Source organism: Rhinichthys klamathensis, unplaced genomic scaffold, assembly GCF_029890125.1.
Source record: "Rhinichthys klamathensis goyatoka isolate OS25496 unplaced genomic scaffold, OSU_Roscu_1.1 h1tg000127l_1, whole genome shotgun sequence".
Classification (NCBI taxonomy): Eukaryota; Metazoa; Chordata; class Actinopteri; order Cypriniformes; family Leuciscidae; genus Rhinichthys; species Rhinichthys klamathensis.
The window spans coordinates 2,090,598-2,104,554 of record NW_026606664.1 but is presented as its reverse complement, the minus strand read 5'-3'; the positions used below and the strand labels follow the sequence as shown (position 1 = coordinate 2,104,554).

Below are 13,957 nucleotides of genomic sequence, written 5' to 3'. Positions count from 1 at the left end.
ACGTTTGAGCTTCAGCAAGAACCAAACCAATGAGATCTATTCTCGCTCATCAAGCAAATATGCTTCATTCTGTTTATGTTCGCTGATCAGTTTATATGTGAATAAAAGCCTAAATTCAATCTGTTCATCATAAAGCGATCGTGTCTCTTCAGAATATTTGGACTGAGTTGTTAAATTCATATGGATTAGTTTTACAATCACTTTTTGAAATTTTTGAAGTGTCAAAGTGGTATTGCATAGCTGTCAATGGAGGGACAGAAAGCTCTCAGATTTTATTAAAAAGATCTTCATTTGTGTTCCGAAGATGAACAAAAATCGTATAGGTTTGGAATGACATGACAGATGATGACAGAATCTTTTAAGTTTTGGGTCAACCTTTGTGTTCATTTAAAAAAAAAAATCTTACTATCAATAAATAATGGAAAATAGTGGAAAAACAAACAGTCATATTTCATTTTTTAATGATCAGTTTATTGTTTTGAATCAAATGAAAGCTGATTGACATTAGAAAATGAATAAATAAGTAAATTTTTAGTCTTAAATGATATTAATTCCTGATGACTTCCTCTGATCATATAAGTGAAGATCATTGGTAGCTTACAGAGTGAACAGAATAACAGGCAAACAAATTAAAAACTTGCAAATGATTATTCACGAAACACACTGGCAAAATGTTTAGGACAGCTGTATGTAACACGTCATCAGGCATTTAGCAAACAGTATTTAAAATAGACCATAACATTCTGTTAAAAAATTCATCCAAGGCATGAAATTAAATCAAATTTCATTTTTGAACAATCAAGTCCATTAACTATATGGCTAAACTGTTTTGCTGGTTTTCATTTGCTATTTCGGACCACATCCCTGAGCTGCCAGGCCCTTAGATTTGCATCTCAATGAAATGATCACAACAGGGGACGCATGAGGTTTAACTGAAAACTTCTGAGGTAAAAAGTGAGAAAACGTTTTTTTTTTTTTACAAACAAACATGGTGTTTGACGGACTGTTGAAGAGCTGATGAGAATCAAAACAGCTTATGCATACAGCTAACTAGCATCTTTTCTTTGATTGCACCTAACTAAATTTTCCACAAGGTACCGGCAAAATAAAGTGGGTTCAAACATGAGCGTTTGCTCCGAAGGCCAGCCTTCATCTTTGCTGGTGCATCAGATGTGTTCGCATGACTGTCCGTGTTGATACTGCGGTACCTTGAAGGATTGGATTCAGTGCACAGAGCTTTGTTTTTAGGGCACTTTTCAGTTGTGCATCAGATACTGGTGGAAATAGATGCCGAACAGGCTGCTAATGAGTTGACAGGCCGCGACCCACCATGTGAGAAAGGCGAAGATGCCCTTGAAGAAAAGAGGCGTGAGGACTCCACGTAAAGCAGAGAACAGCTCGATCAGGTGGGCTACGGTGGCCTGGACGTCCTCCTCCATGTCCTCCATGTCCTCGTCGTCTTCCACTCTTGGGGCTGGTGGAGGGGTGGTTGGAAGTATGGGAGCAGGGGTTACACCCGGAGTCTCTGCTCCAAAGCCCCACGAGAAGTCACCTGAGGGGTACATTAGAATGTTTGAATACATTAAAAATTCTTTAAGAAAATTCAAATCAATAAATGAAAAATATATTAATAAAAAATTTTTTTTTTTAATCTATAAATAAGTATATAGTAATAAATATAAAATAAATAGTTACACATAAATAAAATATAATTACTTTAATTTTAAATTTTAAAGCTGCAGTCCGCAGTTTTTCCTCTTTGTCGCCATCTCTGTTCGAAATCTGCAATTGCAGTCATTCGCGGGAATTATCAACTTTACGTGAGTTGTACCTCGGCACGGCACAGCGCGGATGAATCCAATGTTTTGAGGAGAATGTGCGGCTGTCAGTCACGCGCCGGTGTGGATACTGTCATTCACAAATCACAGATTCTACTTTTTGGAAGTATGACCAACAAAAGAATTTTCACCCTAAAATGTCATCTGTACTAGTAAGTAACATCCACTTTTGTTCTTCTGACCAACTAACTGAAAAAAAGCATTGGAATAAATGGCGCTGATTAAATCTAACGATCGATTATCATATCACGTCAAACCGTGCAAATTATACTGTGTTCTCAAATTGTTAATGTTAACAACATCAGCATTGCGTGACTACATTTAATTAATTAGTCGTTTGAACCTTTCTGGATCCACCATCAAATTGATAAGTTTAATTATATCAAGTGCTGTGAGAAAAGGCTATAAATCTCCACCTCCAACATCCTCACACCCAATATAGCCGACTAGCCGAGACTCCTTATGTGTACAGATGTGACGTAATGACGCAAAGACATGCTCGAATCTCCCACGGAAATACACTGGAATTAAAAACATTATTACAAGCTTACTGTTTTGAATCGAGCTAAGGCAAGCAGATAGTTTTGAACACTGGCTGGTTATGTACTTGCTCAAATTTATTTAGGATAATTTTTGACCCAAAAAAGTTACGGACTGGAGCATTAACTAAATAAAAATATTAAAATACAAAACAAATATAACAGTAAATATAAAAAATAAATTAAATAATAATCAATAATTCAAATAAAAGCATTTAAAAAAATAAAAATATATATAAAATAAAGATTTGCTCACAAACTAAAATCGTCAAATTTACATTATTAAAAATTATTAGACTTTAGATTTTACATTATTATTATTACCTCATTAATACTGTTATTTAAAGGTAACTTTTTTGTTCAAAATTAACTACATTTAAATAATGAGTCAATACACATTCAGTCCTACAACCAACCTTTTTTTTTTCTTACCCTGATTCACTATAGTAAGCCTGTTGTAAGCGTTTATATTTTAGATCGAGCGGGAGGTTTTTTGCGGGACATTGCGTACATACATCACTCGCCCATGCTTGTCTCGTCATATCCATAAACAGAAACTTTGCTCCGGCTACTTTGACGTGTGTATGGTGTGGGAGTGGCATAGGTTAGTTGTCGCAGTGAGCGAGAAAGGTTGACATGGAGCAGCTAAATCTCGAACCTCCGGGGAAATCACACATTTTAAACCAACGCTGAACAGAGAAGAGTCTTCTGGTAAAAAGAGAACGCCACAGAGCTTGTAATAAAACAAGAATCAACATTAGCTAAGCTTTTCGGAGATGGCGAGAACTGAAGGATTAGAAATGTTGTAAAAGCAACGTGGAGATGGTGTTTTTATTACTCAACAGGTGATTAACGTATTTTATTGAACAGATAATTTGCCAAATGTAGCTCTCTAACAAGAGTTCATTGTAAAGCATTATCTTTTATGAAGGGTCATTTCATTATGGTTGTTGTAGCTGTGCGCTGGAATTTATTTTCAAGGAAGTACCAAGTCTATTAATGGGTGTAGCTACAGTAATGTCTTCAGCTTGAGATTCTTTCCATCTAAACTGGTTATATATCTTAAGCCTAGTAGTGAATGATTTATAAGCATATAACCATATTCAGTCAAGCAGAGCTGAAGCACAACCAAAACAATGTTCTTCCACAAAATGCATGCAGTTTTGTGTACCTTCAACTGCCAGTGACAGTGTAGTGACCCACCTAAAGATTTGAGTGCCAAAGTTGAGAAAAGCACAAGCAGAATAGGTATAAGGTACTGGAGGGTGACCACAGTCAGGTAGCAGAAAACTCGTGTCACCTACATAAATGGGTTTGAAAACATTACATCATCGTATTTATTACATCATTACAATGAATTTATAGGAAACATTAATACTTTCCACTCTGTGATTTGTAATGTTTCGTATACATAAAACACTTCTACGCATTTCAACCCCACCTTCCTCTGGATGTCAATGGCAGCGATACGCCCCGCCTCTTTCTTCATTTGCTCCACCCACTTCTGAGAGAGGTTAAGGTAGGCCTGCAGGTGGTAACGTGTGAGCAGCAGCTTCAAAACACACAGCACCACGATGGTCCATAGACGTACCGAGTTAAAGGCAGAACTAGAAAGTCTGAACAAAAGAAGACAGGAATTATACACAAATGTCAAAATATGACAAATCATTGAAATATTTAAAATATAAATGAAAATGAAAGCAATATTTAAATTATAAAAAAATCTCAAATAAATACAAATATTAAAATATGAAATAAATAATATATAAAATACATAACAAATGGGGAAAGAATTCAAAAGTTCAACTAAAAAGCATTCAAATACAAAATAAATGATTGAAAATAAAATATTACATATATATATAAATAAAATTTGCTCAACTTACAAGGTAACTGAGGTCTTTCCCATGGGGGCGTTCTCTAGGAAGTCTCGAGCAATGGGTTTAATCCACATTACAAGAATGACCAGTGGCGATAGAAAACCCATGTGCAAAAGAATCCTAAAAGGGAAAACAAGTTGCTGTGGCATATCAAATCAAACTTTCGACATCATCAATGCAACTGTCAATTTTGTTCATGTTCAATCCTTATACAATGCCATTTTGAGTGTCTTACTGAATGATTGGACGGTCTGCGTTCATCTGAACGGCGTCTAGGTGAGTTTGGGCCAATCGCAGTCCAGGGAATGCAAGGAGAGCTCCAATGAAGGCACAAAGGACAGCCAGCCCCAACTTCACTGACAGTTTGGTGAAGGGAACTCTGTTAAAATATTGTCAGTATTTTATTGATAAAAGAATACAGAACATGACTAATGATGTTTAACCATTGATGTATAACTTACGACCACTCATAGCCATGCTGCTTGGCAAAGACCTCGAAATTGTCAAAAAGACTGGTAAATCCTGCAAAAAATTGATAAAGAAAGATTTCAGTGGTAAAAATGTCCTTTCACTTCTAGAAATACAGATCAGATAACCACATACCGGGCTCAAGGCCAAACTCCAGGTAGTCTTCTCTCACAACAAGAATCAGCATGGCAATAAGCAGAGATAAGAAGCCGAAAGCAAGACACACAGAGCGCTCGCCGCCCTCCTCAGAGCGGAAGTAGTGGCTCATAAGAAGATGCAGCGTCCTCCTGAGAACTTCAGTCAAGGACAACAAGACGTTACAAAAAGTTATATTCTTTCTTAGCATGAGGTAAGTCACATCTGAGTTTCTCAGGTAGCTTCAGGTCTGTTAATCCAAAGGACTGCAGTGTTGGAGGATACAGGCAGAAGAAAACAGTCAGCACACACCAGATGGAAGCGATATTGACTTCCTTGCTGGCATCCACTAAACTACAGTAGCCTTCGGTGAAGAGGTAGATCCCGGTCGCATAGACGGCAAAGTCAATCAGCCACTGGTACTCCACAAAGAACCGCAAAACTGAGAGGAAGAGAAAAGGTTAAGATCATCCGAGGAGCTTTTCTTCAAGCAAAAATCAGATCAAACTGTTCAGGAAACCAGATAAAGACCTACCAAGTGCATCCAAGACATTTACAGGCGCATTCTCCAAGTGAAGGTCGATGTCTTTCGGAACTGTGAGCGGCTTGGATTCTCCATGTCCATTTTGTCTCCTGGAAACAGCAAGAGGTCGAGCAGAAGTTATCGAATTCCCCAACAGAAAAGTAACAGTGGCAACAGTTGCACTGAATCAAGCTCACACCTGTCTCGCCTGCTGTTCTTAGGAATCTGCTTCCCTGCGAGGGCGCACAATACGCCTTCAGATGGATGTTTGAACCTGAAAAGGCTGAGAAAATCAACAGGCTGGGTATTAGAAAGAGCCAGGTGTTATATATAAGTCTACATGGAAAGGATGTGTATTACTCACCTGCCGTTACATAAGAGCCAGCGTGCGAAGGAGAGATGTGGGGCCATTCTTTGCATTATGCTGACCGCCAGCAAGCTCACCACCAACTGAACCCCCATCAGAGCCTTAAAAGAGAATAGATATAGACATATAGAGAATGTACATTGGTACAGAAAATAATGTCGACTCATACCTTTACAGTTTATAAAAACGAACTTAAATTGCGTTTACAATTTACATTAATGATTTTACAAGTCACTTTGATTTGCATAGCGCTTTAAAAAAAAATACAGATTGTTTCAAAGCAGCTTCACAGTGATAAACAGGAAAATAATGATCAATGATGCAAACAGTTTAATTCTGCTGTAAAGCAGCTCTAAAAAAGACAATAGTGTCATTATTCAACTGAAGGCATTTCAATGTTGATTCAATTCAGTTCAATAACAGTGTCGATGTAGACCAGCTAAAGCAGCTGGTGTTATCTTCCAGCTCAATTCAGTTTAAGTTTGGTTCTTACCCAATAGTGTCAGTGCAGTCAAATATTACTGAATATTAAGTTGTCAATGTCTGTGTGTGGATGTTCATGGGGCAAAGCGTTCTGGAGAGTTTAAAAATAGCAATGTTAGCTCATTTTTTGTTAAAGCATATATATATGTATATATATATATATACAAAAAATGTGTGTTATTTAAGCATGTATAAATCATGGTTGTAGAGGTGGGACTACTGATAGGCGGATGAACATACCTTGGATTTGATTCCAAGTCAACAGAATTCTGGTATTCTTGCGCGAGTCGCGGTAAAGCTAGCTACCGTGTTGGACGGCTTTATTGCACATTAGAGTTGAAAATTGAATTAAGTTTCCAATGACAAGGTTAGTAAGTGGTTTTATCACAATAGTCTCGTTTTAACATGCAAGTTATAATGTTTAAGTCTCGTGGATTTACTTCCAAAAATATTGTATTTTAACGTTTGTCACTGAGACATGCCTTGTCCCATAGAGTTCCATAGTAAAAAAAAATACAGTAAACGCGATTTTTGTTAGCTTTACAAATTTTTGTTTTGTTTTGAGATTTTTGTTTGCCTTGGTCGAAAGGGCTTTCTGTGCTAATAAACAGAATGTCAATGGAGTTTACTTGTTTTGAACAGAGACAATTCCTGTAACTCTGGTTCTGGTGTTTTTACATCACTTCACTACCAAATCTATTTGACTATGGGCCTGTGCCAGTCACTCGAGATGAGCACAAGAGCCATGCTGTCAAAGTGAGCAGGTGCTGGCATTGCAAAACCCCCATGACATGGGGAGGCATGAGCAGTTAGCTAACATGCTACAACTAACCATCCTGTAGAACACTAAAGAGCTACTATTGAGATCTGAAACACAGAAACAGTGCAAATGCAATGCCAGAGTCATTAACACAAGTAAGACAAGTAGTACAGTGGATCCAAAATACCCCTAAGTTAACCAGTCTACAAGCTATCACTGTGCTAACATGATTTCAGTAACGTTACAGAAGATACAAACAACAATCAACCGGATCGTGTAAAAGAGCACATTTACAAATCAGTTTAATGGTTGAAAAAATATATATACTAACCATCTTCGTTAGGTGAGTTTAATGAATGAGTTTATGTCCCATCGTGGTGACACTTGAGTGTTCGAACAGCTGAAGGAGTATTTTGATGACGTATGCTACAATCGCTCGCTCTGATTGGGCCATGTCGACGCCGCATGAGAGGTGCAATTCTATTGGTCGGACTGGCAACGCATCTACAATTTGATTGGTCCTCGTGATGGAACTGTAAATGTCGTTAGCTTTTCTTCAAGGACAGAAATAAAACTGTGGGAGGGTCAAGATGTGCAAATGGAGAGGTGTTGTGGCAACACAAACGTTCAAACGGCAAATACATTAGCTTTTCTGACCGTTTTATAGGGCTAAGTATTTATTTCATATAGCCTACCTTTCAAATCTGGATTTATCACCGATGACACCTCTAAATTAATTTGGAATTAACTATGTGGGCTTGAATACTTTCTTTTGATGTTGGTATTTTGTATAAACGTGAGCTTTCTGCAGTCAAATGTTCTTGTCAAACCACATTTTACTGTTGGAAAATTCATAAACAGCCAATATGTCAATGGAAATGTTTGTTAAATTTTTCTGTGATTTTTAGCAGCATTATTTAAGGTTTGTATAACATAGGACCTGCTACAGCTGTTATGGTTGATGTGCAACTGCTAACAGCTGATAAGCCTGCAAATAAATCTTGCCCTCAGCTATTTTTGATCCTTCAATAGTTTTTTTTCCTACAAATGTAATGTACTGCTGCCAAATTAATAAGCTAAATTGATCCCCGAATCATGTGTTCTGTTTAGGGTTCTTGAGTTGCTATGGTTGTATGGTTCTTTGTAGATACAATTCTTGATGTTACATTAAGATCTTCATGCATGGCTGGGGTTCCCAAAAGCATTGTAAGCCTATAATAGAAACAATTGGTCTCTCTACAATATACTTAGTAGGCCTACAATGCTTTTGGGAAATGCATCCCAGATCAACATTCGGTCTAGGAAACAGATTAAAAAGGAAAATAAACTGTGGTTTTCTAAAGTACTAGCCAGAGGATAACATGTAGCCTATTTTTAAAACATAAAATGTTCATACTATGATGCTTTCCAATTCAGTGAAATTTTTTTCCTTCACATTTTTTCCCCTCTATTGTTCTTTATTGGCATAGAATGTTCCATGAAGAACCTTTATACACCTTTACCTTACCATTGGAAAAAAGGTTCTTTAGTGGAAAAGGGTTGTTTAGATGTTCCCCATACTAAGAAAAAATGGTTCTTTTAGGAACTGTTGACTGAAAGGTTCTTTGGAACCCAAAAAAATGGTTCTTCTATGGCATAGCTGTAAAACGCTTATTTTGGAACCCTTATTTTTTATTTTTTATAAGTGCTGCTTTAAAGAAACAACATCATATCATTAAAAATTACTAATAAACAAGAACCCCACTTCTTGATAAAATAGTTCTTTGTATGTAGTTTACATTTTGAGATTTGTTTTATCTAAGATTTATAAAAGATTAACCTTTAAAAAGGAGCTTTTTCCAAAACAAATACATTTGCAAAGAAATTGGCCAATAGCTTTATGACTTTGTTGGCAAAGGGACATCAATGCAAACAAAACTATTGTCTAAACCAAATAATAGTAATCCAAGAATTACAAAGGCATTTGCTCTAAGACAAGTCATGTCACGAAACTTCGATTAAAATGGCTATCTTTTCATGTTTATTTATTTTAATCACTGTAAAAAATTATGATCAATAAGTTAAGACAACATAATGTTTTTATACATTGCTTCAACTCTTCAAAATAAGTTAACCAATTTTCAACTTTTTTTATAGAATATTTTTTTGTACAAGATTCAACTCATTTTTAAAGTTAGTTTAATGTAATTTAAGTTGAAACGACTTAAACATCCAAGTTGCTTACTTAAAAATATTAATGCAGAAACTTTTTTTTTTTTTACAGTGGACGTTATAATGTGTTAACTTGTTGTTGTAATGTTGTTACCCACACTTTTTAAATGCATTTTCAACTTTATTTAATGTTGAATAAATAAATGCTTTTTAATTAAGGATCCAAGCAGTTGAGCTGTTTTCATCTCAACGCACCCTGTAGGGCTGCAGACTCATGGCTTTCACGCGACGTGCATGATAATTGGTCACGCGCATTGAGAGAGCTGAGATATGCGCTTGAACTTGACCTTCTGAATTGCGTCGCTAAAAGACATGAGTATGGCCCTTGCTCTCTTCTTATATGTGCCAATCAGTCGTTAAGACTGATGCTCAATGCTCATTTCCATAAAATCCAGTCCGGCTCCAATTAAAGGACTATGTGGCATTCTGAGGCGAGTCTTTTCCCACGGAACAGCTAGTGTGGAAACATCTCTCCACAACGACAACAACATTGGGTATGTAGTCGTGGAAACTCATTTGAACTAATGCTTTGGATATGTAGGCTATACTGAGGGTTTGTAATTCAGAAAATTCATTTTTCTTTAATTGCTTCAATTTGGACAGTATGTGTTTGCTACAAAAAAATCCTTATTTACTTTCATCTGATTGCATACGAAAAAACTGGCTAATATTTTGTTTAGGCTAATGATTTATTTCCGACGTTTTTTTACACAATTTGTAAGAAATGTGTGTCGCGTAATGTTTTGCGTTGAAGACATCTTCACTGCTTTGCTTTTAAAAAGAAACTACCATCCTAACATATAGGCTAAAGCTTGAGTGTGCAACTGATATTTCTGAAACAATTTTGTGGACTTTAGGATAAACTTCATACGTCACTATAGCCTACGTTTGAGTTTTTTTACGATCACAGGTTTTTGCTTATAGATTTGGTGTTTGACCTGTGACCTGCAGGGTCAAACAGAAATATTTGAGCAAAGGGTCAAGTGCAACCTGTAAGAGGGATGAATGGGACAACTCCTTATTATTTACTTGAATGCATTGAGCTAAAGCGTATGGAATTATCAGCCTAATATTTATTTGAATGATTATTATTTAGAATCTCAGCCTCATTTATAACAATGTTACCCTCAAATAGCCTTTGTGTCACGAATTGTTTCATTGTGTCCCAATCATATCATTTTTAATGGTTATTTTGATTTCGGTTGTTTTCACCTCAATTTTAATGTTGAGATATGCGGATCATAACATTTCTGTCTGTTCATTCATTTTGGAGCTAATACATTTTAATAATGCATGATCAACAAATTTCTCTGTCACCACTGAAACTATAGGCTATCAGGCGAAATGAGTATAATTTGTGTAGCTCTTTATACAGACATCTCGTATGGCTATTGTATATTTTGCCTAAACTAAATCATAACGTCATGATGAGCGTCTTTAAGGTGCATTTGCAGGGAAATTTTGTAATGCCACTTTTTCATGGTTTAATTTTTCAGGTTTTTATTTAAAAAATGGCATTTCGTTTTACCAGATTTTAGCCTTATAGCCTACCTTTAAAAAAAAATCTTAAAATTAGTCTTCCAATAAATTGTATTTCGAGTTTACCAGTAATAATCTACTAGTAACTTGTATCTAATTTCCCTTTATTGTCCTTTCAAAATGTTGGGCCACACAGCAAGATCATAACATTATTTATATTCATTTAAAAATGATGTGTTAAAGAACAACAGACTCGTTTATAGGCTAAGCGATTATCTTCTTACTGACTTTAATTTAGTTCGTTTAGTGACCTTCAGAATTGTGTTTGCAGTAGGCCTAACATAAAATTAAAAATACCTAGAGAGTTTAATTAATTGAATTTTAGTTCGTCTAAATGACGACGCTGTAGCCTACAGTTTGGTGCTTCGCCAATGAGCATTTAGCCCACTATTTGTAGGCTTTAAATTCACCTCAGCTAGCCTATATGAAATACTATAGATTTGGTGGTGCTACGGTTAATTCATTTATTATTTTTTGTTTAATTATAAATCGTAATATTTGCATTCAAGTGGACGCGATCTCAAAATTGGCATTTGATTTAAATCTTTAAAATATTTAGCTCCTATAACATTATTTCCTATGAACGATTTAAAAACGATTTAAAATATAGTATATATAGGCTATTTTGACACGGTTGTGATTTACACAAATGGTCTCTTGATATGTAAACATGCATTAGCCCTACGCAACGGGAAAGCTTGGTCCTTTCATTATCATCTCAACAGTTGCAGGGTCTTACCGATGGGTGTCGCTGTTTTCTGTTTGTTTCTGGGACGACGTGTTAAAAAAGACGAAATAAGCTGCAGTAGCCTATATGGGAAAAAAAGTGATTGAAGCACCAATGTTTTTTTCTTCTTCTTTTTCTCTGGGATGAAAATTAAAGGAATTAAATGTCAATACCTGGTGCGTTGAATTGTGTACTGCATCTGATTCATTTCATTCATTGTTTCTCTTTGAGTGGTGTCATTTTTTTAAATTTGATTTGGCACAGTGGCTACCTGAATTTATATAAACTATACAAATAGTTTACATGTCACAGGGTCTAGGATGTAATAATCCAAGCTTTAAATTTTGATTGTATTATCATTCTTTCTATCTTTGCATGTTGTTCAACAGAAAGAGTTAAAGAAGATTATCTGTTCTGATTCAAGCATAAATACGGATTTATGCCAGATAGAGTTTTTTTAATGAAATTCTCGGGCACAATCAATTAAGATTCCTCTAGGCCTACTTCAATCCCATTTGTTTGGCCCTATGGCTATCCATTAAAGAAAACCTTAAAAATTCTTAAGACATACACTAAGGTTTTTGTGGTATTTTAGTGTTAAATATGTGGGCCTACTCAATTTCATTATGGGGACAAAATGTCCCCACAAAGATGGCAATATCTAAAGTCCCCATGAGGGGGAATTTTTGACCTTGTGGGGACATTTTTTGGTCCCCATCAGGAAAAAAAGCTTATAAATCATACTAAGTGATGTTTTTTGAAAATGTAAAAATGCAGAAAGTTTTCTGTGATACACTGTAAAAAAAGTTGCTGCCTTAAATTTTTAAGTAATCAACTTGGATGTTTAAGTTAAATTAAACTGACAAAAAAAAATGGTTGAAACTTGAATAACATAAAAAGTTGACATTTGCTTAACTAATTTTGATGAGTTAAAGCAATATAAAACATGTTTTTATAACTTATTGATCATATATTTTTTACCGTGATAGGTTTAGGGGTAGGGTTAGTGTAGGGGGATAGAATATAGAGTATGAAAATCATTATGTCTATGGAAAGTCCCCATAAAACAACGTGTGCGTGCGTGTGTGTGTGTGTGTGTGTTGGGCGTATTTATATTACCCAATGTATTCTGATATTACCCATATTAATTTCGTGTTTCTAAAATAAATGAGGAAATGCAGAATGTCTTCACCAACAAAACGCGAACGATGACAATATACTGTACGCACAAATTCTCCAGACGTCAATACGCAACCATACACGTTTTAAACCTGAATCCCTTTCGGCTACGGTGAATGGATGACTCTCTCTCTCTCTCTCTCTCTCTCTCTCTCTCTCTCTCTCTCTCTCTCTCTCTCTCTCTCTCTCTCTCTCTCTCTCTCTCTCTCTCTCTCTCTCTCTCTCTCTCTCTCTCTCTCTCTCTCTCTCTCACACACACACACACACCTCCATTTCGAAGCAGTAGAACTAGGAAATATGGATTGACAGCTACCCGAACTGTCTCCAGTAATTTTACGCACGTGACGCTTCAAAGCAAGGCGCCAATGTCTAGTGGAAAACTGATAGATAAATAACACGAACGTCTATTGGCCTGCACTGCACACACGCACTTCCCAGTTAGGGCGTGTGTGTGCTGTCAGTACAGGAATCTAAAGGTGTGAGCAAGTGCAACTGCAGGTTCTGTGATGGTTTAACAATTATAGATGTGCAATGAAATCGAATGCTATAAGCTTCATATGCGCCTCTACCTAAAATCTGAGCTGATTTATGGACAATTTGCGTTTATTTCTTCGCGTATTCGCGGATAGAACGAAACCGACTAGCTTTCTTTTAGTCTGCCCATATGCCAACCCAAAACAGCGATAGAAAAAAAGATGGGCGTAACTCTAAATGGATCATACACGCGGACTTTGGAACAATAACTCATCAATTCACTACGGGACGCCGTTTACGCGCGAGCTGCTTGAGTTTCTACACACGTCCACGCATGAGACCAACGACAGACTCGATCCCAGCAGTCCTCGGAGTAGCAGCACTGGATACACTGGATAACAAGTTGTGCAGTTGAGCTAATAGAGCGTCAGATCACTCAAGCCAACGCCAATGGCTGTTTGTAACTAATGGACATCAATACTTTTCGTGTTGCCCTTTAAAGTGACGTAGTTGCGCGTTTAACGTTATTCTCGGGAATAGTTCATGGCTGTTCTTGTTTTCAACAAATGCATTGCTGCAAAGCATTTTTATTTATTTATTTGTGCCTGTGGATTAGATATTGTGGTGTGATGGATCACAACAAGTTTGGTAAGTGAACACTCATTTGTATTGACTTATCAGTAATCAGTCAATGTTTGTTTAACTTCACTGTAAAATGTTAGTAATTTCAGCGCAAAGAATGTAAAAATCTACAATAAAACAGAGGCCTGTTTGGTCTCTATATTAGCCTACCTTATCATTTACAGTGAAAATGTATATATTAGGCTACTAGCC

The 13,957-nt window shown here is 36.3% G+C and overlaps 1 protein-coding gene and 1 long non-coding RNA gene across 2 annotated transcripts; both read right to left on the bottom strand.

The window, feature by feature from the left end:
• Nucleotides 1-449: 449 nt before the first annotated feature.
• Nucleotides 450-907, bottom strand: LOC130089162 (uncharacterized). The gene is made up of 2 exons (XR_008807543.1): nt 611-907; nt 450-565 (listed from the first exon to the last, which is right to left on the bottom strand). It is a non-coding gene; the product is annotated as an uncharacterized LOC130089162 (long non-coding RNA).
• A 77-nt stretch (nt 908-984) lies between these two features.
• tmem161a (transmembrane protein 161A) lies at nt 985-7,430 on the bottom strand. Its single transcript, XM_056256459.1, has 12 exons — nt 7,325-7,430; nt 5,748-5,851; nt 5,583-5,666; nt 5,396-5,493; nt 5,146-5,302; nt 4,861-5,012; nt 4,719-4,779; nt 4,493-4,636; nt 4,264-4,377; nt 3,819-3,993; nt 3,581-3,677; nt 985-1,552 (listed from the first exon to the last, which is right to left on the bottom strand). The coding sequence occupies exons 1-12, from the start codon at nt 7,325-7,327 to the stop codon at nt 1,257-1,259; spliced, it is 1,485 nt and encodes a 494-aa protein (XP_056112434.1). The 5' UTR covers nt 7,328-7,430; the 3' UTR covers nt 985-1,256.
• Between the last annotated feature and the right edge of the window lie 6,527 nt (nt 7,431-13,957).

Excerpts from the sequence above, each read along its gene's own strand:
- tmem161a (XM_056256459.1), bottom strand. Across the intron at positions 5,667-5,747 it reads TGGCTCTTATGTAACGGCAG|CCTTTTCAGGTTCAAACATC; the intron begins GTGAGTAATACA and ends TGATTTTCTCAG. Across the intron at positions 4,637-4,718 it reads CAGCATGGCTATGAGTGGTC|AGTTCCCTTCACCAAACTGT; the intron begins GTAAGTTATACA and ends ATATTTTAACAG.